This window comes from Ambystoma mexicanum, chromosome 5p, assembly GCF_040938575.1.
Source record: "Ambystoma mexicanum isolate Mex_15411 chromosome 5p, UKY_AmexF1_1, whole genome shotgun sequence".
NCBI classification, from domain to species: domain Eukaryota; kingdom Metazoa; phylum Chordata; class Amphibia; order Caudata; family Ambystomatidae; genus Ambystoma; species Ambystoma mexicanum.
In genome coordinates this window covers 879952697-879975896 of record NC_090930.1, presented here as the reverse complement: position 1 = coordinate 879975896, position 23200 = coordinate 879952697, and the positions used below count along the sequence as shown (strand labels likewise).

Sequence of the window (23200 nt, the reverse complement as noted above, 5' to 3'; positions counted from 1 at the left end):
GTGCTGCAACAGGAAAAGGCGGGCCAGGATACCAGATTTCTGGCCTTGCAGAAGGAGTACCAAGAAGGTTTGGACTCCCTACTGCAGAGCCAGAAAAAGCTGGAGCAACAGTTAGACTTCAATAGGGCATGTGCTGAGCAGGTAGTCACCCTGCAAAGCCACCTAGATAGGGAGAAGGCAGAGAGCAATAAACTGATTTTGAAAGACCTGGATACCCAGGCAGAGTTTGACCAGGAGCGCCAGAAAACTGGTGCCTTCCAAAGGCAAAGGGACGACCTGGCGGCACAGATGCAGGCTCTTAGTCAGAAAAGGGATACCTTAGGCCAGGAAGTCTGCCACTTAAAAAGGAAAATGGAAGAAAATCACCTGGCCCTCCAGGGACTGGGTGACCTCCAAAAAGAACACCAGAACTTGTTAGAGCACACCAGGAAGGTGGAGGATGCTCTGGCAAGAAAGGAGCAGGCCAATAGGGACACAGCTCAGGAGGTAACCCTCCTGCAGCAAAGACTGGCCCAGTGCTCCAGGACCAATCAGGAAACGCAGAGAGAGAATGAGGCTCTCTGCCAGCACAATGATAGGCTCCAACAACAGGTAGCGATGCAGGAGAGACTGATAGAGTCTAGTAAGGCCTTAACTGAGGAACTGAAGGCGCAGGCTCTTGCATTGCAACAGGGAGCAGGGGCGGATAGAGACCAGGTTCGCTGGGAAAGGGAAACTCCTGAGCATAACCTCAGGAGCCCTAGTACCAGAGGCATTTATCTCTTTCAGTCCCTGGACTCTGCCACCCCCCTGTCCCCTGGCGCACATGAGCACCGGGCCACAGGGATGGCAGATTACTATCCAGCCAGAAGCATGGGGCTCATAGGCCAGTACCTCCAGGAATGGATGGGCGGGCATCCGGGTATGGGCACCCAAGCACAGTGCAATTTAGTGGGGAACCCCAGGAGAATAGGCCCATTAAGGGCATCCTTAAAACTTCTGCCCAGTTAGGTCAGTGGGGGGGGTACCCATCAAATCCTGGCAGCAAGGAGGAATCTGAAGACTCCTCTGAACGGCGCAGGACACAGGAGACCAGGTCCCCACATTCTGCCAGCCATTCCCAGGCTCGCAGAATCCGGGAAAACCTGGAAGATCAGACAGGAACCTCTGGGAGCAGTGCCTCTGAGTCAGAGGATGAATGGACAAGGGTTACTCGAACCAAAAAGGCCAATAAGGCAAAAAGGGCCTTGCTTAAGGACCCATTGAAACAGATTAAGGCAATCAGGAGTGTCATCACGCCTTATCATAAGAACGCCAAGTACTCTGTTTGGGAACACTTGGAGCTCTATGAGAAAATGATGGAGACTTTCCATTTGAAGGACAGCAGTAGCTGCATCCAGTACGTCAAATGGACATTCTCCCCAGAATACTCCAGTTTCTTTGCGGGGCTGGAGGACCAAAATCATTTAAGATGGTCCACCTATAAGGCGGCCATCTTGAAACATTTTTCTGTTCACAGAAATCCTCAAGAGGCTCGCAAGGCAGCCTACAATTTGCAATGTGGGGAGGATCAGGCCCCACAAGAATTCGTGCAAGAACTGAAACGTGCCTTTGCGCAGACCACCAGAAGGGTGCGCACAGACAGCAGAGAATTTGTCAATACATTTTTCTATGCCTTGCCCAAATATATAATGACCCAGCTCGTGAGAGATTTTCATGAGAAAAGATCTTTAGACTGGGTCATTGAACAGGCTACCCGGATCTATGAGGTGCAGAAGCCCATAGAAAATAAAACCAATACCCAGAAAAATCCCAAAACCAACAGCACCCCTGCTGCTGCCAAGGTGGCAGAGGTAAAGGTCACCTTTTTGGATTTGGAGATGGGGGGGCCTAAAAACCTACCTGCACCTAATAATGCTAGGCCCAGAAGGTCCTCGGGCCAGTCACAGACAGGGAGTGAAAGAGGTAGTCCCACAAATGAGGTCCCTCGCTCTCCTGACTATGTAAGTCCCTGTTACAAGGGAAACAGACCAATCCTGGTTTATGTGTGGACTCCTCCAGCCCAAGGGGGGGGATCCAGCCAAGCTCCTGACCCGGGGAACTTCCCTCCTAACTTCCCCAAGGAGGGCAGAAATTCTCCAAATCCTGGGCAGAACTTTTTCCCCAGGTATCCACCCAATTTCCAGCCCCAAAATCATCCATCCTTCTTTCCCCAATTCCCTGAGCCCAGACAACCTAATCCGGGAGAGGGGAGGCCAAGGGTGGAGGGGTACCAAAATCTTCACAACCAGGGGTACTACCAGAGAAGGGATAGCTACCCTTCCCGGGATCAGCCCAGGGGAGAAAATAGATCCCCGTATCAGCCTGAGCGGGTTTCCCAGTTAGAGCGCCAGGTCCAAAATATGGCACGGGATCTGGGTCACATACTGAGGGCTCAACAGAACCCTCAGATGAGCATGCCACCGCAGAATGCCCCAAACTCTGGACCTGGTGCTCCAGAACAATGATGGGGGCAGCACCCCGATAACACACCGGTTCCCAGGGAGGAGGCACAAGGGGAAAGGGGGTGTAAAGCCTTGGAGGAAGCTTCCTTCCCAACTTGTAAACAGCCCCTGGAAAACCAGGAACCGGAAACAAAATCTCCTGCCCCTGAAAGCCCGCCTAACAAGGAGCAGAGGGGGGGTAGGAGAAACAAAGGATCCAAACAGACCCACTTTGTGGAGGAGGTACAGGTCTTCCAATTTGAGGGAGAGGGATCCTCAGAGGATTCTGGGGAAAGGACCTTCTCCTTCAGAAATGGGGGAACTCCTCCCAAGGAAAAATGGGTCCCAAGGGATGCCAATTCAGACTGGGGAGATATGGAGACTGAGCTACCGCCGCCCATCATCTCATCCCAGAACCCACAATACCAAAATCCCTGGTTCAAACCCATCCTGATGACTGCCTCCAAAAAGGGGGGGGCGGCCCAGAACCGGAACCAGGGGAACCCACAATGGCTCTGATCTCCAGTTGCCAACTTTTTCTTTCAGATTCCCAAGGCTCTCCACAGAATTCTGCCCAAATTTCTTCTCTTGCAATGTCCAAAACCAGATGTTAGCCCACCAGTTGTCCAAAAATGTGCATTATCTGTGCCCCCTTGAGGAGAAGGAGGGAAGATATTATGTCCCGGTACAAGTACAGGGGCAGGGTACGATTTCAGCGCTGGTGGACACTGGATCTCAAGCTACCCTTCTGTCCAGAAGGGCCTTTGATGAACTGAATGCAGGAAGGGGAGGGAATTACCAAATTCCTCTCACCTCACTGCCTGGACAACTCCAGAACTTTGACGGGAAGGAAATTCCCGTCGAGGGTACGGCAGATTTGGACATTAAAATTGGGCGACACAAGTTGAAACACCCGGTCATAGTTGTGACTCCAGAGGGCACCCCTTGTTTACTAGGGAATGACCTCCTGAGAAGGTTGTCACCCCTAATAGATTGCGTAAACAAGGTCCTCTGGACCCAGACTAGCCGACCCATAAAATTAAAACAGAGTGTCAACCATTTTAGTTTAAACGGCACATGCCACATGGTTGAACAAAAATCTGACCAAGTAGAATTCCACTTCCAGAATAACCAAATTCCAGATGTGACAGTAATAGCAGTAGGACAACAGACTGGTGAGGGGGGTCCTCTCTATTTCTGAAAATCAACCTCCCTTCCAGTTTAAGGTGGTATTCCACACTGGAAGGAAACACCCTGAAATTCTTTTCTAATCCACAATCAGAAACTCCCACTCCTATAGTCCAGAAAGATGTGAAATCAGCTCAGAGCCTGGCTGATATTCAGCAAATTGGAGAGCAGTTGTTCATCCCTGTTCAGTTAAATGATGGGAAGGACTCTGTTCTCGCTCGAGTGTGTGTGAACAACGGTAAGAGCTTCATCAGCAAAGCCATGTTCCACCAACTCCCAAAAGATCCAGCCATTCCCACATTCAAACTGATAGACAAATGGGAAATGGACCTGGAAGCACCCAATTCCAAACATCTCCTGCCAAGCAGGTGTATGCTCAAAATCTCCATTGGCAACAAGAGCATAGTCCACAATTGTTGGGTCGTGCGAGACGTCACTGCCGCTTTTTACTTAGGCAGTGACATTCTCAATCGCTTTGCCCTTAGTTTCGACCTAATAAACTTCAAAGCTTGGTCCCGATTAGCGGATAATCCCATGGGCTTTGATGATCCAGAAAAAGCATTTAGGTCAGCTCAATTGCTACCTTATGCAGTTGAGATTCAGATCAAAGAGGAAGTCACCATCCCAGAAAGGATCCGACAATTCTCCCTGGAAGTGAAAGTTAAAAGAGGACAACATTTGAAAAACCCTGATGCTTATATACACCTAAATGCTTCTCTCCAACAGCAAGGGTTGGGGGTAAACCCAACTCCATTAGTCAACATAGAACATGACACCATTCTAATCGAGGTGGATAACAGCGACTCAAAGAGTATTACTCTAGCCGCAGGCACCATTATTGGAATGGCGGTTGATGACCGACATTTTTCCATCGATTTAGGAAATGAACTGTTAGGACCAATCCCCAAGGACTGTTTTGACAGTGACAGTGAGGACAATACAACACCAGACAGGATTATTACCCGCCATGGGGGGAACTTCCTGGTGTACACTTCTTGCCCTTATGGTAAGGAAGATGTGACTTGTGACTTCAGGAGGGATGAGGTGATTTTCCAGGTCCATGAGGGCTGCCTTTCCCACCTGAGGCCTCCAGTCCAAATCAGCACTCTGACCAGGGACTTCTCCACCCAGCTGGAGGAGGCCGCTGAGATAGCCAAACCAGAAGTCTTTCCAGGCTTCAGGCAGATGGTGGAAGAGAGAGTCAACCTAGCTGATGCTTGTGTGACTCTGGAACAGAAGCAAAAGTTGAAACAAGTCTTCTTGGATTTCCAAGATCTCTTTGTGGTAGACTCATATGACTGTGGTCGCACCGACATCCACACAACAACAATCCCCACGGACCCTGGCATGACTCCAGTGTTTGTGAAGCAATATCGCTTGCCTCTCGCATCAATGGAGTCCCTTACTGAAATAATTAAGAACCTTGAGTCCAGGGGAATAATCAGTCCCGTCCACAGCACCTTCAATAATCCGGTGCTGGGAATATTAAAGCCAAACGGCCAGTGGAGACTCTACGCTGACCTTAGGGAGCTCAACAAACGGGTTCATACTTCCCGATGGCCACTTCCCTACATTGACCAAGGGCTGGCCCAGATTCAGGGGTCACAGGTATTCACTGCAATAGACCTGACCAATGGATACTGGACCGTGCTGGTCAGTAGGGAGGACCAATACAAGCTGGATTTACCTTTCGGGGCCAGCAGTATACATGGACCCGGACTCCCTTCGGATACCTCAACTCCGGCAATGAATTCAACATTTTCCTACATAAGGCCATGCCCGACCTGGGTGCAAGGGGTAACCTGTCTTATGTAGATGATGTCCTCATCAAAAGTTCATCTGTGGAGGAACACATGGCGAAGATCCGTTATGTTCTGACCCAGTTGAGGGACGCCGGAGCAAAACTTTCCTTTCAGAAAGCACAGTGGTGTAGAACCCGTGTTAATTTCTTGGGGCATGAGATTACTCCTCAGGGTCTCTGTCCCCAGGAAAAGAAAGTGGAAGCACTTCAGAAACTGAAAGACCCCGCAACTCTGCAGGAACTAAGGAGCCTCCTTGGACTGACTAATTACAGCAGAAAGTTCATTGAGGGCTACGCAGAGATCACCAGACCCCTGATTCATCTCCTGAAGGGGGGGTCAAGTGGGAATGGGGTCCAGAACAAGCCGAGGCGGTAAAACAACTCAAGAGAAGCCTCTCACAAGCGCCTTGCCTAGCTTACCCTGTCAGAAACAAGGAGTTCTTCCTGGAGACGGGGTGCTCTAATACGTGCTTGACGGCAGTATTATACCAAAAGCATGACAAGGTCAATAAAGTAATCTCCTATGCGAGCAAAACTTTATCCTCTGTGGAGGAAAAATTCAACGATTGTGAGAAGGCACTCCTGGCAACGGTGTGGGCATTGAAGAATTACCGCCCGTTTATCCATGGGGAACACATCATAGTGGAGCCTCCACACCAGCCTCTGCAATATCTCCAAAGTGACAGAATCCGGGCCAGAAATGTGAGTAATCCCCGAGTTACTTCCTGGATTCTGTCAATGCAAGGCTTTCCTGTGGAGGTCAGATATGGCCAAAACAAAAAGAGTCCCCTCGCGCAAGGTCTGGCTGACTTGCATGATTGTGCCAGAGAAAACTGTCTCGAGGACGAAAGTCTAAAAATCAAGGACAACACGGAGGCATACCTTAATTCCCCACACAAAGTCTTTGAAGAGGACAAGTGTGAGGGAATGCCCACTGTCTATGTGGATGGATGCTCGTACCATGTTGACAACGACGGGGAGAAAGAACTAGTGGCTGGCGTAGGGAATGCATGGGTGAAGGAGTTCCCAGAACCCTCCGCTGGATACAAAATTGGTCCCTGAAGAAGTCAGGTGGCAGAATTGATGGCTGTGCATCAGGCCATCCTCACTGCTGTCCAGCATCAACTCCACGAACTGGTCATAATCACAGATTCGGATTATGTACGGAACGGGTTCGTGGAGCCCCTGGTTAATTGGAAAACCAGAGGCATGTTATGTGCTAATAACAAACCCTTGAAACATGGGAAGTTGATCCAAAACATTGATGATCTGGTCACCTCAAATGAGATGACCATCTATTGGAAAAAGATCAAGGGTCATTCCAAAGTAGAGGGACCAGACAAAACTGGAAATGACTTAGCTGATCAGCTGGCCAAAACCGGGGCCATCCAAGGGGATCTAATAGAAATAGAGTCCCTGTTGGGGGAAATCCAGGTCACTGCTATCACTAGGTCCCAGACAAATGCTCACAATGATCTGTCAACTGCCCAATGGAGCAAGGAGACCCCTGATGCTGATCTGATTACCGCTCAGAAGGGGGATCCAATAATTGGTAAATTTTACCAACACATTGAGGACCCTGAGAACTTTCCCCTGACGGATACCGATTACAACGGGAAAGAGGACCTTAGAGTGTTGATGAAATGTCCAAAAATGTTCCGGATCCAAGACGGTTTGTTGGTAAGGAAATCCAAAGCTGGCCACGATCAGTGGGTGGTTCCTACCTCATTCCGAAGCCTGATGTTAAGTCACGCCCATGATGCGGCCACCGCCGGTCATAGGGGGTTTCACACAACACTGGAAATCTTAAGAGAGGTTGCATACTGGCCACACATGGGCCAGGACCTCAACCAATACTTGAAGGGTTGTCTTGTGTGTGCACAATTTCAGCCAACATCCCTCACACACCGGGCACCTCTCCAAAAGAGGGGGATGACACTGCCATGGTCAGATTTACAAATCGACTTCGTAGGCCCTGTGATTCGCTCGTCTAGAGGAAATAAGTACATGTTGACTGTGACATGCTTGTTTACCAAGTGGGTGGAATGTCTCCCAGCCCCAAATTGCAAGGCAGAAACAGCAGCTGCCCTGATGATTAACCACATCTTTTCCCGTTTTGGTCTACCTCAAAGGATTGAGTCAGACAAAGGTAGCCACTTCACCAGTGAAGTAATGACAAAGATGTGGGAGATACTGGGGGTCGAGAGAAAGCTACACATTGCTTACAGGCCAGCTTCTTCTGGAGCAGTGGAGAGATACAACCGAACCATTCTGAGCATATTAAAGAAGTTTGTGGCAGATTCTGGGCCAAGTTGGGATATCCGATTACCTCTGGTCCTAATGGCCATCAGATCTACCCCTTCATCTGCAACCAAAATGTCACCATTTGAGTTGATGACTGGACGCAAGATGGTGCTTCCTCAGCATTTGCTCTACAGAACCCAAGAGCAAACGTTGATAAATGCATCCACAACTCATGAGTATGTGGAGAATTTAAGGAAACACCTTCAGCATGCTTTTGCCTATGCTCAGCGGAATCTAGAAAGATCAGCTGAGAGTATGAAGACCCACTATGACCTGAAAACTTCCAATATCAGGTGGGGGACCGGGTCTATGTATACAATTTCCAAAGGAACCAGGCCAAGCAGCGAAAATTTTTGCCTACATGGAAGGGACCCTATGAGATTATAGACAAGATCTCCCCTGTGGCCTACAAGATCCGCATCCCCAAAGGCGGTTTGGCAGAGGGGGAAGACAAGTGGGTCCACATAAACCAGTTGAAGTGTTGCCATCCCAGGCACACTTTGCAGCAACTGGAGGAGTCCTCGGTAATCGCAGAGGGTACCGCTCCAGAGTAATTCAATTCCAACCCTAAAAGATCCTACCTATAGCCTATCAAATTCTGTGTTTCTCAGGTGTATGTGTTCCTGTCTCTTAATTTAAAAAAAATGTGCATGTTCATATCTGTTGAGTTCTAAAATATATATGCCACCCCACTATATCAATGGTGGGGGAGAAATGTCCATGAATAGGTATTGCCGCTCTTCCTTTGTCGTCCTAGGAGAAAGAAAACCTGGAGACTGGCCAAGGAGGACGATCCGGAGACCGGGAGCAGAGACGCAAGGGGCCCAGTGTACTGCCCAATACTCCCATCAGGACCGGCGAGGAGAACCGACTGATCCACCCCTGATGGAGGAAAGGATGCTGATCTTTGTCATCTGCGGAATTGGAAGAAGATGATGCGGACCTCCGAGCACGTGAGTCAACATCCTTAGCACCCGACATCCCCTCGACTCAATCCAAGTGCAGTCGGGCGGGGGGGTTTGTTGGGTGTTCTGAACCACGTTTGGACTATTATGCTACAACATTTGGTGCTGTGGGCTTAGGAAATCCAAGATGGCCGAAAAAGCCCACATGTGCGCCAGAATCTATGAAAACCGCGCAGTTTGCGCGCACACCAAAATGGTCGCCTGACTTGCCACCCCCCGGTGCGGGTGTGCTGGGTCAGAAGAGCCATGAGTAAAATGGGGTGCCAAAGAGAAAAACAGCAGTGCCTGTTCGCTAGAAAGCACTTTAAAAATCACCCTTTGTTTCTCTGAAGGCAAGCTCAGAATGCCCATTTCAAACATTGCAGAATATCCAACAATCTCACTGAACACCAGCAGACATTTGACAGAATAAAGTCTTGTTGGCATACAAAATCTGGAAAGAGGATGAGCCTAAAATAATGTTCATAGCAAAACTGGCTGAGCTGTGGATTTCAGCAGTTTAAGTAAATTTGGACTGAAAGACACTAAAAATCTAAATGTTTAAAAAGAAATGAGTGACCTACTTTTGAGTGTCACATAGGTTTCAATTGTTTAAATGTCATAGTTTTAAACTTAGAATCAGCATTCTAGCTGCATGTGTAAAAATTGTTAGTTTATTTGAATGCAGAAAACTGGGTAACTAGAAGTGACATTAGCTGGGGCCTGGCTTAAGGAACTGAATTCTGCCTGACATCTACCCCCACAGGAGTTAAAACCTGCTCAGCCACTCTTCCCCTTCCCAAAAGGAGTTGTCACCTCTCTGATTAGATTAGGGGTGGAGCAGCTACAGGGAGTTGAACAAAGGCCTGTCCTGGGCCCAGGCAGAGGGTTTATTGGGGGGAGGCCATAAATGGCTTCCTCTTGAACAATGGGCCTTCCAGGGCCCAGACAGATGGTTTATTAGGGGGACCGTAAAATAGCTTCCTCTTGGCAGAAGCTGGGAGGGGCAGGGTCTCTGAGCTTGGCAGAAACTGGATAAACTGGTTTCTACACCATGTGACCTGGGAAACCACACCCCTTTCGGGCCAGAACATAAATCTAAAAAGATGGATCATTCATAGAGCGGACTTGTGAAAATGTTATAAGTGATATCATTATTCTTGTGATTTTTCTGTGCACATTTGAAGACGTGTTAGGACCCGGTGGTATGTTCAGGGGGGTTTTTAGCGGAAAAGAGGATATTACTCTAAATGTATGTATGTTAAAAATCTGACACTCCACCACCTAATGCCCACATGCTTTGCGAACATTTGTGTAAATGCGGGGACAAATCCAATATTGGTAACCCGACCAAAAAGTGAAATATGTTGCCATTTTTGAACCCAAGCCCCCAGGAAGAGCAGAGTTTGAACAGGGTATACCTCATGTGATATGTGATGGGTGCATGTAATTTCAAACCACTGTGTATCTATGAAATATGTCTTTAGGTCAAATATAGATTGTGTGTAAAGTTGACAGGGGTGGGTTCTCTGTATCATAAACAGACCTCATCATGATGACACTTTATTTCATTCCCCCAATCAAGGGGAAGAGGAGGAAGTGGCCAATGACAAGTGGAGAGGGGTAGGGCCTAGAAAGCTAGCCTCTCCACCCACTTTCAAAACACATAAAAGCAGACAGTCAGGACAGATAGGGACATTCTATTCCATCTGCTGCGGGACGCTCTGCCGGGAAAATCCATACTTTACCTCCATCAACCTCCAGAGAGTCAACATAGAGACTTCAATCTATCCACCTTCAGAGACCAAGACTTTACTTCAGAATTTGTAGCAGAGAGGTCAACTACAAGCTAAATCCCTCTTTAGCAGGCCTCAAATCATTGCCACTATTCACAGCCAGGTGAGCTGTTTGAATTTTTTGCAAGAACTCTTGCCATTTGCCAGAGAGCAGTGTTGTATCCAGAGAGAGACCAGCTGAACCGGAGACCGCTGTATCCGGACCCACAGACCGGATCAGAACCAGAGACCCAGACCAGACCAGCAGAGTAGAGCTGACCCAGACGCTGTGTGCAGAGACCGTCCGTGGCGAGTGAAGAAAACCCGCTGACCAGATCGTGGCGAGGCCCATTCCTTTTAAAATTATATTGTGAGTACCTAGCAGAACTGTGCAGAACCAATCTCTTAGTTAAAATAATATAATTCAATCTATTTTAATCTAACCAGAACTGCCTCCTAACTGTCACCTGTCATTTGCAAAGCTGTCACTTGTCATTTTCTAGCTGCAAGCTGTAACCTGTCGCTTTGAACTTTTAAAATTTCAAATCCGAAAAACTACCTTTATTTAATTGTCCGTATCTCTGGAACCGTGTGGGCTAGGAACTTGGTTTAACTTTCCTATGAAAGCTTAGAATCTCAGCTTTTCAACAAGCCTAGCACAGACTTCCCACTCCTTATACTTTCTCCGTAATCACGATTCTCGCACTCGCGAATTTTACCGCGATTTGCGATTTGGTTAAAAATCCAGCCACGTGTAACCATCAGCAGTCATCTCTTTCCTGACTAAATTTCGTTTGCCTCTTAAGAACCATCCCTGAATCATTGCTAGAGTGAGTCTGGACTAATATTAACTAGATACCACTCACCCTGAACCTCCTGAAGGGAATTAAAAGCATGTTCAGCATATTTCTCACTGCATTGTCACCATATTCAAAGCACTTGGGTCTGTGTTTCAAAACTCCTATCTGTTGTCTAAGCTGCTGGGGGGGAATTGAACTGAACTCTATTTGATTGCATTCCTAAGAACTGAGTCCCATTCTATTCATCTCCTTACATTGCATTAAAGGGGGGGAGGTGAATTGTCCAAGAAAGTGATTACATTGTCTTTTGCTGAAATCCTATCAAGTTTTTTTCTGTACTGCATTTTCATTCCACCTTGCATCCATTTGAAACCATAAAAGTATTGTTGCTATATTATCCATCCTATAACCACTCATCATTGATTATAAAGAAGTGTGCTAGTGCCAGACTATCCATTATTGATTACTGCTCAGATTAAGTGTGAGATTCAATTATTAATTTATTATAAAGTTTGATATATATATATTGTTTAAATTATCAAATAAACCGTTTAAACTTGCAAAACAGAACTACTTCGTGGCTCAGTGGGGTCAGGGGATTCCAAGAGAGGGGTGTTATATAGGGGTAGTCATCCAGAACGCATGAACTGGACGTAAAGATATATCAATAAGGGTTTCCATTCAGTATCCCAGACTAGGCATTGACTTAGCTGTAGTGTTGAATTGAATCCTCTTACATTGCCCCATAAATCACTGCATGTCTTCCTTGTCTCCTGAAAGCATGGCATGTAGAGGAATGCAGACTCCCTCCTAATAGCACCTGCTACCACCAGAAAGCTCATGCTGAGGCCTAGACTCAGGACACATCTGGCATTCATGGTAATGCCCAGATCGCCTCAGTGTTCCCTTTAAAATAGACAGACTTCTTCAACGCTCTGCTAACGAGAACACCCAAGCAGCACACACAGGCATATGCCATGTATAACACAGAAGGGAATCATGGTGTTTAGCTTTGGCTGAAGAGTGTGTTCTGGGTTCATGTGTGTCCACCGCCTGAAGCACACAGCTTTGATCATGTCATTGGAAAATGCCAATGGTCTGCAATGTGTGTCCTTCCCTTGCATAGTGCTAGTCAGTGGTACTCAATGTCTAAGGTGGGCACAGTCATGGCAGGGAGAGATGGACATCACCCATCCTTGATCTGTGCTTAAACAGAATAGATTTGTGGTACAAAATGGGTCAACCATAGAGCTCTCTTCCAGTGCACAGATACATGATTTAAAAAACAGCTGTCTTGTGCTGTGCCATACAGAATATTTTTGAAAAGCTTGAGGGGATCGGGCAGTGTCAGTTAAACATCAGACTGAGGAAGAGGAGGTGTTGTTAAATTTGCTTACGTGCCCCATACTAGGTGCATACTAACTTCTAAGAAGACCTGAAGGGGAGAGGGCATGTGTACTGGCTGTTAGAAGTAAAGCAACCAGACTGTGAAGTTTGGATACTTTCAAATGTAAAGTATAGGTGCCTTGATCAAGTGCCAGGATTGCTCATCATTAGCGTTAGCACCCTGGGAGTAGGCGCTGGCCAATCAGGAGGCTCTCAATGTGGGCTGTAATGCATGGTGCAAGCCTGCGTTACAAGCTGCCTGGACAGCCAGCACCCCCTTACCTTCCCTTGCCCACCCGTCCCCTTCCCCACTTAGCACCCGTGTTGTTCCCTACACTGGTGCTAAACACAAAAAAGAAACGTATCGTTGTTGCGCGGCCGGGCACCGCGCAATGCTGATGTCAGCCAAGTCTGTTTTCCGTGCTGATGATGTCACAGTCAAACATAGCTCTCTGCAGTAGCTGCATTAACCAAATCAGCAGAATTACCTAAGGGGTTGGTGCTGCTTGGGGGATTTTTGGTAAAGTGCTAACCACATAGATGTCTCAGCTAGCGCGTGGCTAGCTCTGTCCGAGACTCATTGACTGGCACAGAGCCAGACTACCTTATACGAAAAAAAATAATGTACTCACAAACAGGTCACTGCCTATAAAAGCCGGATAAGGCTGAAACCATTTCTGCCATTAATAAGGCATTGGAGAGGGAGAAAGGGCAGGATAGGTGCCTGATTGAGCTCACTATAACCTGAAGTTTCCCAGAGCAATGGCAGCTGGACACTCTTTATGACAATGTGCAACCTACTTTCTGTGGAATCAGACACTGTGCACATTCAGTGCTTGGACGCACTGCTGAGACTGCACACATGTGGTGGTAGTCTGCATTCTCACAGTAGGAAGTGTGGCAGACAACCTGAGGAATGCTGACAGCTTTGATAACAATTGCAGCTGTTCTGAAAAGGGCAGGCACAGAATAACTCAATTGGTAATAGCCCATACGGCCGTACTAAAAATGTATAGCAGACTTACTGATAATGACTATAGTGCCATCAGGTTATAGGGGATGTGTCAGGAAATGCAGGTACTGTCACATACATCCATAGTTGGCCTGCTAAGAAGAGGTGGTGTGAGAGCTCAGGGTGTAGGCCCATTTAATCCTTGCCCTCTTAGCTCAGATTTTGAACTAGTGTATTTACCCTTTCGGACCTGCAAACTTTTAAAACTATACACAGGGCACACTTTCATATTCAAAGCATTAAGGTATTCCAATATAAAATCATTTGTCAGGACTAACGTGTTTGTAGTAAAAAAGACCTTAGGCATAGCCACTCCCTCCCCCTTAGTCCAGCAAGAGTGCCACGAGGCTCAGGGCCCAAAATGCCCTTGCTTTGTTTTGCAAGTATACGTCTGCAAGTCAAAACGCATAAGCAAACAATGGCCAGAAGACAGGGCTCCCTGCATTGGAGTAACTTTGCTGAAAATGTTGGGGGTGTGGGGGGACATGACATCGAAAGCAAAGGTGACCCAGCCAAATGAATGGGGACAAAATGGTGTGCCACGAAAGTTGGGGGGGACAAACACCCTTATCCCCCACTAAAATTACGCCCATGGCTCCCTGGACTCTTCCTAACACCCCTTTGGAGTTCACTGTCTTCGAGCAAACAAATGTTCCCAGAATAAAAACGCTTCAAAGGAAGCCTGTTTGCCTGTTCACCTTCTGACCTTTCTCCGTATTCGCAGGGGTGCTGCAGCACCCCAAGCACCCTACTTTAGTGCCACGAAGAATGCGCCCAGAATCTACAGCGCTGTTAGCAGGGGACAGGTAGTGCTTTCTGCGGATGTGTTCCCAGCAGGGGCAGTGTCAGGGCCTTTCAATCTTTTCAAATGAAAGGGGCTTCAGGGGGGAGGTGGGATTTTAATGCATGCACCCAGTGGTCGAAGTGAGCGGGAGCGGTGCTCCTCTACTTTTTTAGATTCAGTTTTACAGCTCCTATACTTTTATTTTAAAAAGAAACCGTTCCGGAACGGTTTCGTTTTAAAAGAACAGTGTAGGAAGCAGTAGACACTTGCACTTTCAGTGCAGGCTAATGTGTTTGGGGGTTTGTATTGTGTGTGGGAGGGGGCAGGGCAATGGGGTTTGTGAGGAGCGGGGCAGGCTAGCAGGGAACATAGTTCCACTACTTCTTTTCTCACACTTCGACCACTGCATGCACCCCACGGGTGCCTCAGACTGTGTTCGCTCTAAGCAGGGGGCCCTCAACCATCATGCTGAAATGGGCCCGCACACATCTTTAGACGTGCCTGTTTTCCAACTCAACAATGCACGCCGGCCCATACTATTATTTCATGAATTCAATCCTACCTCGGTCCCAAATAAAGTGAACACTCTCACTAGAAGAACATATCAATGGTAAAAGGAATGTTGAAGCTGAAACCAACGATTGGCATGACAACACCCACAATAGGATTATGCCTAGGGAGTAGCCTGGCAAACCACCTGCTCTGTGACATCTTGGGGGCAGGGAGGGTCAGAGCTCCCAGAGGCCCTCATTGCAGCGCCCTTTATCCTGAACATGTGCACAGATTGAGAGCACTGGCTGCTAATGCCCTAGACAATGGGAGGATGGGAACATGCACGCCCCACTGAATTCCCCATCTACACCCCTTGTTGGGTTTATGGTAAATGCTTTGCAGGCTAAGCGGACTTTCTGCTGAATGCATCGTTCGAATTTGAGCTACTACGGCAACTCTTCCTAAAAGGTGGAAAGGCGCCGGCGAAGGCAAGACCCCGGGACCCCGGCACCCTGGGCCCACCAGAAGCAGCACTCCCTCAGCGCCAGTCTACAAGTACCCGGCGCGGGTCCCGGTATTTAGGTTGGAGAAGGCTCCGGGAAATGGACCGGCAACAATCACAGTGCAGGTGGACCTGAAAAGGATGGAGGGTGGATCGGCTCGTTTTGGTTTCTATTCGGGATATTCTGCACACAGAATAATTGGGGGCGTGCTGGGGGCGTGCTATTAACATGACTAAAGAACCAACCACTTCCCGCCTGGCGTATGCTGAGTTTGCAGGCCTGAACTCCCCAAAAACGGGACCCTTTCCCCTAAACGTAGTTGTGTGTGCACTCACCATATATGCTTTCCTAAACAGAGACACCAAAGCAAAGGGCCTATTCATCGCATGTAGAGCGCGGCCGCCACTCTAACGCTGCAGTATTTCCACGTTCTTGCAGAGAGAGGGAGCAGTGTGTTGGAATGCGCTGGGCCTTGTTTATAACAGCACCCCATAGTTCCCAGTGATGCTAGGTAACAGGGCGGGCTCACACGGTCAACCCCAAAGCAGTGTAGGCTGCAACTGCGCCGCAGGTAAATGGTTCTCCGGTGTCACCACCGCATTCCCACCCAGCCAAAAACCACCACAAATGCAGCCAAAAACCACCACGAATGCAGCCAGCAACCATGCACGCAGACAGCAATAGCTCAACACCTGTACAGTGCCTCCAATCCAGGGGAAAGTGATGCCAAACAGCAGAACGTGCCCACTGAAAGCTGCACGCCCATAAAACCGGGTAGTGTTTATAAGACAGAGAGCACCTGACAGACAACCTCAGCAGATCACAACTAACACGCTGCTGCATTCAACGAGCGTGGGGCCCCGTGCCCTCTCGCGGATGTGTCCAGAAAACCAGTATATATATATATATATATATATGCATATGGTACTATTGCACTTGCGCACTGTGTGCAGCAGAGCAGAGGAGCATGGAATGGAGTGTATGTTGCCCCCTATGCCAGGAGGAGCCTGAGACCTCAGCCTGGCATGCACAGTTCCCTTTCTTTGTCCACCAGCTGCGAGCTGAGGCGCGTTATCTCGGAGATGAACGATGACAAGGTCTCGTTGTAGGCTGCATACAAATAACATGGATTAACAGGGAGAGGGAGGGGGGTGCTGGGGGGCGCCAGGGAAGCACTCATGCCACGGAAAGGACGGAAACGGCAGCGTGTCCCTTACCTTGATAAATATGGTATGTCCAAAATAACTCATACTCCGACCCACGCGCGGATGTTACATTCCCCCCGGGACGCGGGTATTTCCAGCCGGGCTCCGGCCAAGATTTCTGCGCTGTATTCCCAATCCCTACTCCCTCGGTATAGCGACGCATGTGTGTGGCGAATCCCTGTCAGAGACGCAGCCTATCCCGGCACCGACAGCAGCTGCTATTACGCCGTAATGCTGCACAGTCCATCTCCTCCCTCCCACCCTCTGCGTCTATCTGGGTACCAGACAGCTGCAGCCAACCACAAACTGCTCCTCGCAATCATCCCTGCCACCAGGCCCGGCCCCTCCCCTCCCCTCCTCCGCCCCTCTCTCCTCCGCATACTCAGCTCACAGCCCCCCTTCGCATCAGCAGAAGAAGGGCTGCCTTGGACCCACACCGTGGAGGGTCAGAGGTGTTGGGGTATGGTGGAGTAATAGGCACACTACTGTGGCCCTGGCCCTCGCCGGGCCGCCTGGCGCATCTCCACGGTGGCGAGGGTGTGCAGCTCCGCCCCTCGCCTTTGTGTCTGCCCGGGCGACCGCGATTGTGGGAGGCACAGGGACCCCTCGAGCATTGTAGCCGGAGTGCGGAGGAAGAGAGCCCGAACGCGTGTGGGGGAGAACACCAGACAGTACCAGAGGTGCTTCTTCTCCGCACAGGGGACTTGTTCTGCTAGAATGAGCGGCGACTTCCTCCTTAATGAATGGGAACCAGTAACCTGCCTCTGACACTTTGCATGAATGGAACATCACTAGGTTCTCTAGTCTACGGACATCACTAGAAGTCTTTTCACATCAAAGGGTGATTGATGCTTGTGGGCTCCCGTTGGTGACCTCCAGGCTCGGACTGGTCTATAGGGCAACAGGGCAATGTCCGAACTCAAAACACCAAATGCAGGTGCAGGCCAGTGTTTTTTGGTCCAATTGGGCCACTTTTTTGCCCATTGTGGCCCAGTTTGATGAGTTACTTCACTATGCGGCTAGTAATTTTGACTATGGTTACTGAATAAATATTATTTAAAATGCACAATTTGCATCATATTTTATCAAAAAACTCGTCCTTGGGTACTACTCAAATAGTCTGTCACAAAAGGAATGAATTGCCATTTGCAACTGTGGGCCACTTTTTATTTTGTGCCCGAAACCATTTTATGCCCCAGTCCGACCCTGGTGGCCTCCTGTGCAGCTATGCAAACGCATCAGCCAATCAAGAATGCAAAAATAGCTCCGGAAGCAGTGAGTCAAAGGAAAATGGAGTAACAAAGGTTGTGAAAGTGGCAAAGTAAAAATACCACACTGCTGTGTAGACGTCCCCCTGCTCGGCTCGCATGGTGACATGACATGAAAATAAACGCCGGGACGCCCACCAGCAACAGAGAAAACAGTCACAGAATATCTGACACTGAAGTGGATGGGTCTCATTGTGCTGCGCAAAGGTGCGCGTAACGCCCCGGCCCGAGCCCACCACTACTACGGGTTGGAGCGCTGGCACCATGACAACACTGGCAATGACGAGTGGGACTAGACTCTCAGCCCCAACGATGACGGCATGCTAAAAATTTAAAATAATAAAAAACCACCAGCACTGCCTACAACCTACTTGAGGCCACCACCACAACTTCAGTCACGCACAGGACAAGTGGGAAAACAAAGGGCACCCAGCCAGAAACAGTCAAACATTCAAACCATACAGGAGGGAAGGACAACTCAAGGAGCGAAGTCCCCACACAGAAGTTTTCACATCGACGAAGTGGGTGAATCGAGGACTACGCCGTCAACCACGAGTGGCCATCCACACCACGTGAATCAAAATGGCTACCACCCAAGCCCCAGTAGCACCTGCCAGACTGGCGTCAAATTTCAGCCCCAACCTCACACCACACACGCAAGGACACGGCACATTGCCCATGGCCCTGTTTGACCCCTATCTAGAACCATCATCAGTAGTCCCCTGAAGAGAACTATAGATTCAAAAGTTCGAAATAGCCATGGACTGTAAAGATATTGCCCGACCAAGGAAGATGTGTTCTCACCTACTGTTGAGTGTTGAAGATGACACACTACACATCTTCAACTCACTCCCCCATGCTCCGGACACTGATGACGTATACAAATCTGCAAAAGATGGCTCAGACATCATTTCATGCTTCAACTCAACCGAGACTGTGAAATCTTCAATTTTTGCACAACGGCTCAAGGTGAGGCTGAACGCTCAATGGGTATCATACTCAATTGCAACGACTGGCCCTGTCATGCGAGTTAGAAAATGTCAACAAAGAAATCAGGCGGGAAATCATAAATTGAATGTTTTCAGAAAATCTGAGGAGAATAATACTAAGCGAGAAAGGCATTCCTCTGCCCCGTATCCTAGAATATGGCTGACAGAGAGAACTCTTGCATGCCCAAGCCGCCCACATGAACACAATGCTCCAAAGGCTACAACTATCACCAGCTCTGACAATTGCATCAGTTACTGACGACCACACCATGAGGAGAGGACCATGGCCCCACCGACTCTCCCGGTTGACGACCCAGGATCCCTGGCCCCAACGACTGTGGGTGGTGTGGTGGACAACCATGTGGAAAACGCAACTGCCCAGCACAAGGTGCCACGTGCAGCATGTGTGGCTGTCTGTACCACTACACAAAGGTCTGCTGATGCTCAGGCAACTCTGGCAGCCAACACCCTCCCACTGGAAAACCCGTTCCCCAGGGACAGAAAGCAAGCAAAGGCATGCCAGGTCGATTTGTAAACAACAACTCCTCAATGGAAGAGTCGGAAGACAAAGAGGACAGAACGATCCCGGCGATTGAAGCTCACCAGACCAAGAAGAAGGGGAAGGTGCACCTAATCTTGGCACTGGTACAAGAAGACCAGAGAGGTAAAAGGAAGAAGACAAGACCCGATGTAACATTATGGTAGGTAAACGTGATGCCCCTCGGTACCCTACGCACATTTGATCCCTGATCAATGCTGTAAACCACCAACACACGACTGTACGCATTTGGAAGCAGAAAACCCCTCCCAGTAGTTTGGCGGTTCCGCGCCACACTCAGCAGGGCGGGAGGACCGAAGATCCAATCAAAAATATACTTTGTGGATCCAGGCATCGAATGCCTACTCAGCTGGGACTCAGCAGAAGATCTAGGACTGATCAAGTTCATCTGCGACATCTCAAACGACAATGAAATCCACAATCTCCTGTCAAAACATCCCAAGCTATTAAAGGGATTGAATGCCTGGTAGAGTAATAAAACTACACTGGCGAACGCCTTTCCACATGCGGGACCCAGTAGCCAAAGAGCTATACAACCTCAAAAGAGCGGGAATCATAGAAGAAGTGGGTTTCGCCGATGGTAGTGACAAAGAAACCAAAGCAGCCTGGAAAAATCAGAATCTGCCTAGACATGTGCCTCCCCAATGCAGCCATTATCTGGGAGAGACATATCACTCCAACACTCAACGAGATAATCACGGTCCTCACAGGGTCCTTAATGTTCTCCAAAATAGACCTGAGGGCAGGCTATCACCACGTTCTCGACGCACCTGGGACTGAGGAGGTACAAGCGGTTACATTTTGGGATATCGTCAGCAGCACCGGTTTTCAAGCAAACAATACACACAGCCCTGCAAGATCTCCCCGGAGTCCTCAAACGCCAAGGACAAAGAAGAGCATGTGGTTAGGTTGCCAGTGATTCTCGACAGGCTGGAGAAAGCTGGCCTGACCATACACAGAGACAAATGCAAGTTGCTTAAGGAAGAACTTAGATTTATTTGGATATATATTCAACAGCAAGGGTGTGTCAGCAGACCCACTGTAAGTGGCTGGCATCAAGGACGCAGCGCCGCCCACAACACTCACTGAAGTCTGCAGTTTCTTGGGGATGGCCACCTACTGCGGGAGGCTCATCAACAACCTGGCCACACTATCAGAGCCGCTGAGGGCCCGACCAGAACAGGCACAAAATGGCAATGGCACACAGAGTACCAAGAAGCATTCAACAACATCAAAGAAGCACTATCAGCCAGCACCACGATGGCCTACTATGACACCCATCTGCATACAGAACTACATGTAGAGGCAGGTCCGGTAGGCCTTGGGGCAGTGTTAGTGCAAACCACCACAGAGGGTGACACACAGTCTGTGGCATACAGCCCAAGAAATCTTACACCCACAGAACAATGATATTCACACATCGAAAAAGAAGCCATTGCCGTCCTGTGGGGTTGTAGGCATTTTCATCTATACATGTATGGCCGGAATTTCAAGATGTTCACAGACCACAAGCCATTGATCCCCATCTTCACAGGCTCAGCGCCACACCCCCGAGCACAAGTGAGAAAATGGCCACTTCAACTACAGCAATACGAGTTTGACCTCGTATACAAGCCAGGCGCAGACAACCCAGCAGACTTTCTATCCAGGCATCCACGAGCTGCCACCACAGTCTAAATCTCGGATTCAGCTGAAGCCGAGGAACACATACGCTTGGTCATGGAAGCAGCAAGACCAAAGGCGGTGAGCATACCCAAACTGATCGAAGGCATTAATCCATGTTGCACCCTGATAAAAACCACCATTTTGGAGCCTGGAAATCATTTCTTCAGAACAGTCATAACCGCACCATGGAGGCAAGGGAGTTCATATCGGGTATTTTCAATGTCCGCCATGAACTGTCAATCACGGATGAGGGCCTCATCCTGAGTTGGGTTTGCATCCTGATACCAGCCAGCTACAAGAAAGAATAATAGCACTGGCATATGAAGGCCACCAAGGCATGGTACGGACCAAAGCAAGGATTTGGGACCGAGTATGGTTCCCCCAAATTGGCACCAAAGTCGAAGTCATCACAGCATGCCTCCCGTGTCTGTCCACTGGAGCCCCACCAAGCCCCGAGCCTAGACAAAATGACCAGAGAAGCACGTCACCCTGGAAATCAGTGAGCATTGATATGTGCACGGTACAAGAGGGAGCCTACCTCTCAGTTGCAATCAACGAACATTCCAGCTGCCCTGAAGTCAAAGCAGTGCACTCAACTGCGGCAGAGTTCATATTACCGGCCCTGGAGAAGATGTTTGTGACACACGGTTTGCCCAAGCAGTTGAAAAGTGACAACGGACCGCCATTTCAAGGAGCTGATTTCGCAAGATACATGGGCGACCTCCAGATTGCATACTACCTCATCATACCATGATGGCCCCAAGCGAATGGTGATGCAGAACGGTTCATGAGAACGATAAATAAGGTCCTCAGGATTGCAAAGGTCCAAACAGCCCCATGGGAATTAGAGCGATTTCGATTCCTCCGCAACCACTGACTGACACCTCACGCCTTGACCAATACACCCGCAGCTGACATCATGTACCCGTCCATACTACAGTCCTCCATGCCTCACCACCACTAAAACAAAGCAAAATCCATAGACAAGCAGGGCAAACACAACAATAGAGTAAAGGCGAATGAGCACATGAGCAGCAAACGACGAGCTAGGAAGTCACACACCAAAGTAGGGGATCAAGTGCTAGTACTCCGAAACCCAATAAGGACTGAGCTGGCTAGTGTGTTTGAGGCTGAGCCTTGGACACTAACAGAATGGAATGGGACGATGATCACTGCAAGCCGGAACGGAAAACGAATTAACAGAAACGTATCACGGTTCAAGAAAGTTGCCAGGACATTGTGGAGAGAAATGTGAGAAACCTCAGGGTATTCTCCTAAGTAAGCCTGGGGAATCCCCTATTCAGGTGGCTAGGGGAGTGCTGGCAATCTCAGATTCCAACCCTGCGGGTGGACGAGTGAGAGAGGATCACCTGGGTAGGGGAGCCCATGGTTATGCTCGGGGAAGTGCCCCAGGTGAGACGCGGTACTATACCACAGAAGGCGAGGAGGATGAAGTCCCTGAGACTTTCTTTGGTTATTCCACATCTTCCTCCCTTCTATCCAAAGACGTTCCTTTAATAAAATCCTACCTCCCCTACAACCCTGATCAACCAACTAGGAACCCAAACCCTGTTACCCTCAAAAACCACAATACCCAGAATCCTTGTTTTCCTGTTTTCCACCCAAATATTCCCCATCCTTCGTCTCCACGTCCCTCTTGTTATTCTTTTCCAAACACCCAGTCTACTCTCACAAAACACTACTGCTCCCACAATCCCCCTTGTTTATTTCAAGACAGCAATCCCAGTCATTCCCGTTTACTTCGCAAACTTTACCAAGCTCACCCTTCAGAATTTAACAACCCTGGTACACGGAGCATGCCTACGCTGCTAAGCAGGACCAAGGGAGACGCCTGCTACCGTGGTACTGTCCTTGACTCCAGATATTCTGAAAAGCAAAGCGGTTCATCACAGCCGGTGAGTCAGGAGGGGAGAACCGATAAGAACCAAACTGTGTTGAACGAAAACCACAAAGTAGCAACTTAAGGGAAATTCAAAGAACTGTTAGAATAAAGGTAAGACCAGCTGCAGAGAGATCCGGCACCACGTGGGTGCTTACTCGAG

At 48.8% G+C, this 23200-nt stretch overlaps 1 protein-coding gene across 5 annotated transcripts in view; it reads right to left on the bottom strand.

The window, feature by feature from the left end:
• HECW1 (HECT, C2 and WW domain containing E3 ubiquitin protein ligase 1) overlaps positions 1 to 16898 on the bottom strand; it is a 1624660-nt gene extending 1607762 nt beyond the window's left edge. For all 5 annotated transcript variants that reach the window (XR_011274209.1, XM_069613305.1, XM_069613307.1 and 2 more), the window contains exon 1: positions 16669 to 16898. Coding sequence is in view for 1 of the 5 variants with exons in the window: in XM_069613304.1 (XP_069469405.1) it covers positions 16669 to 16701 (33 nt within the window). In the remaining 4 variants the exon portion in view is untranslated. The remainder of the gene's footprint in view (positions 1 to 16668) is intronic.
• Between the last annotated feature and the right edge of the window lie 6302 nt (positions 16899 to 23200).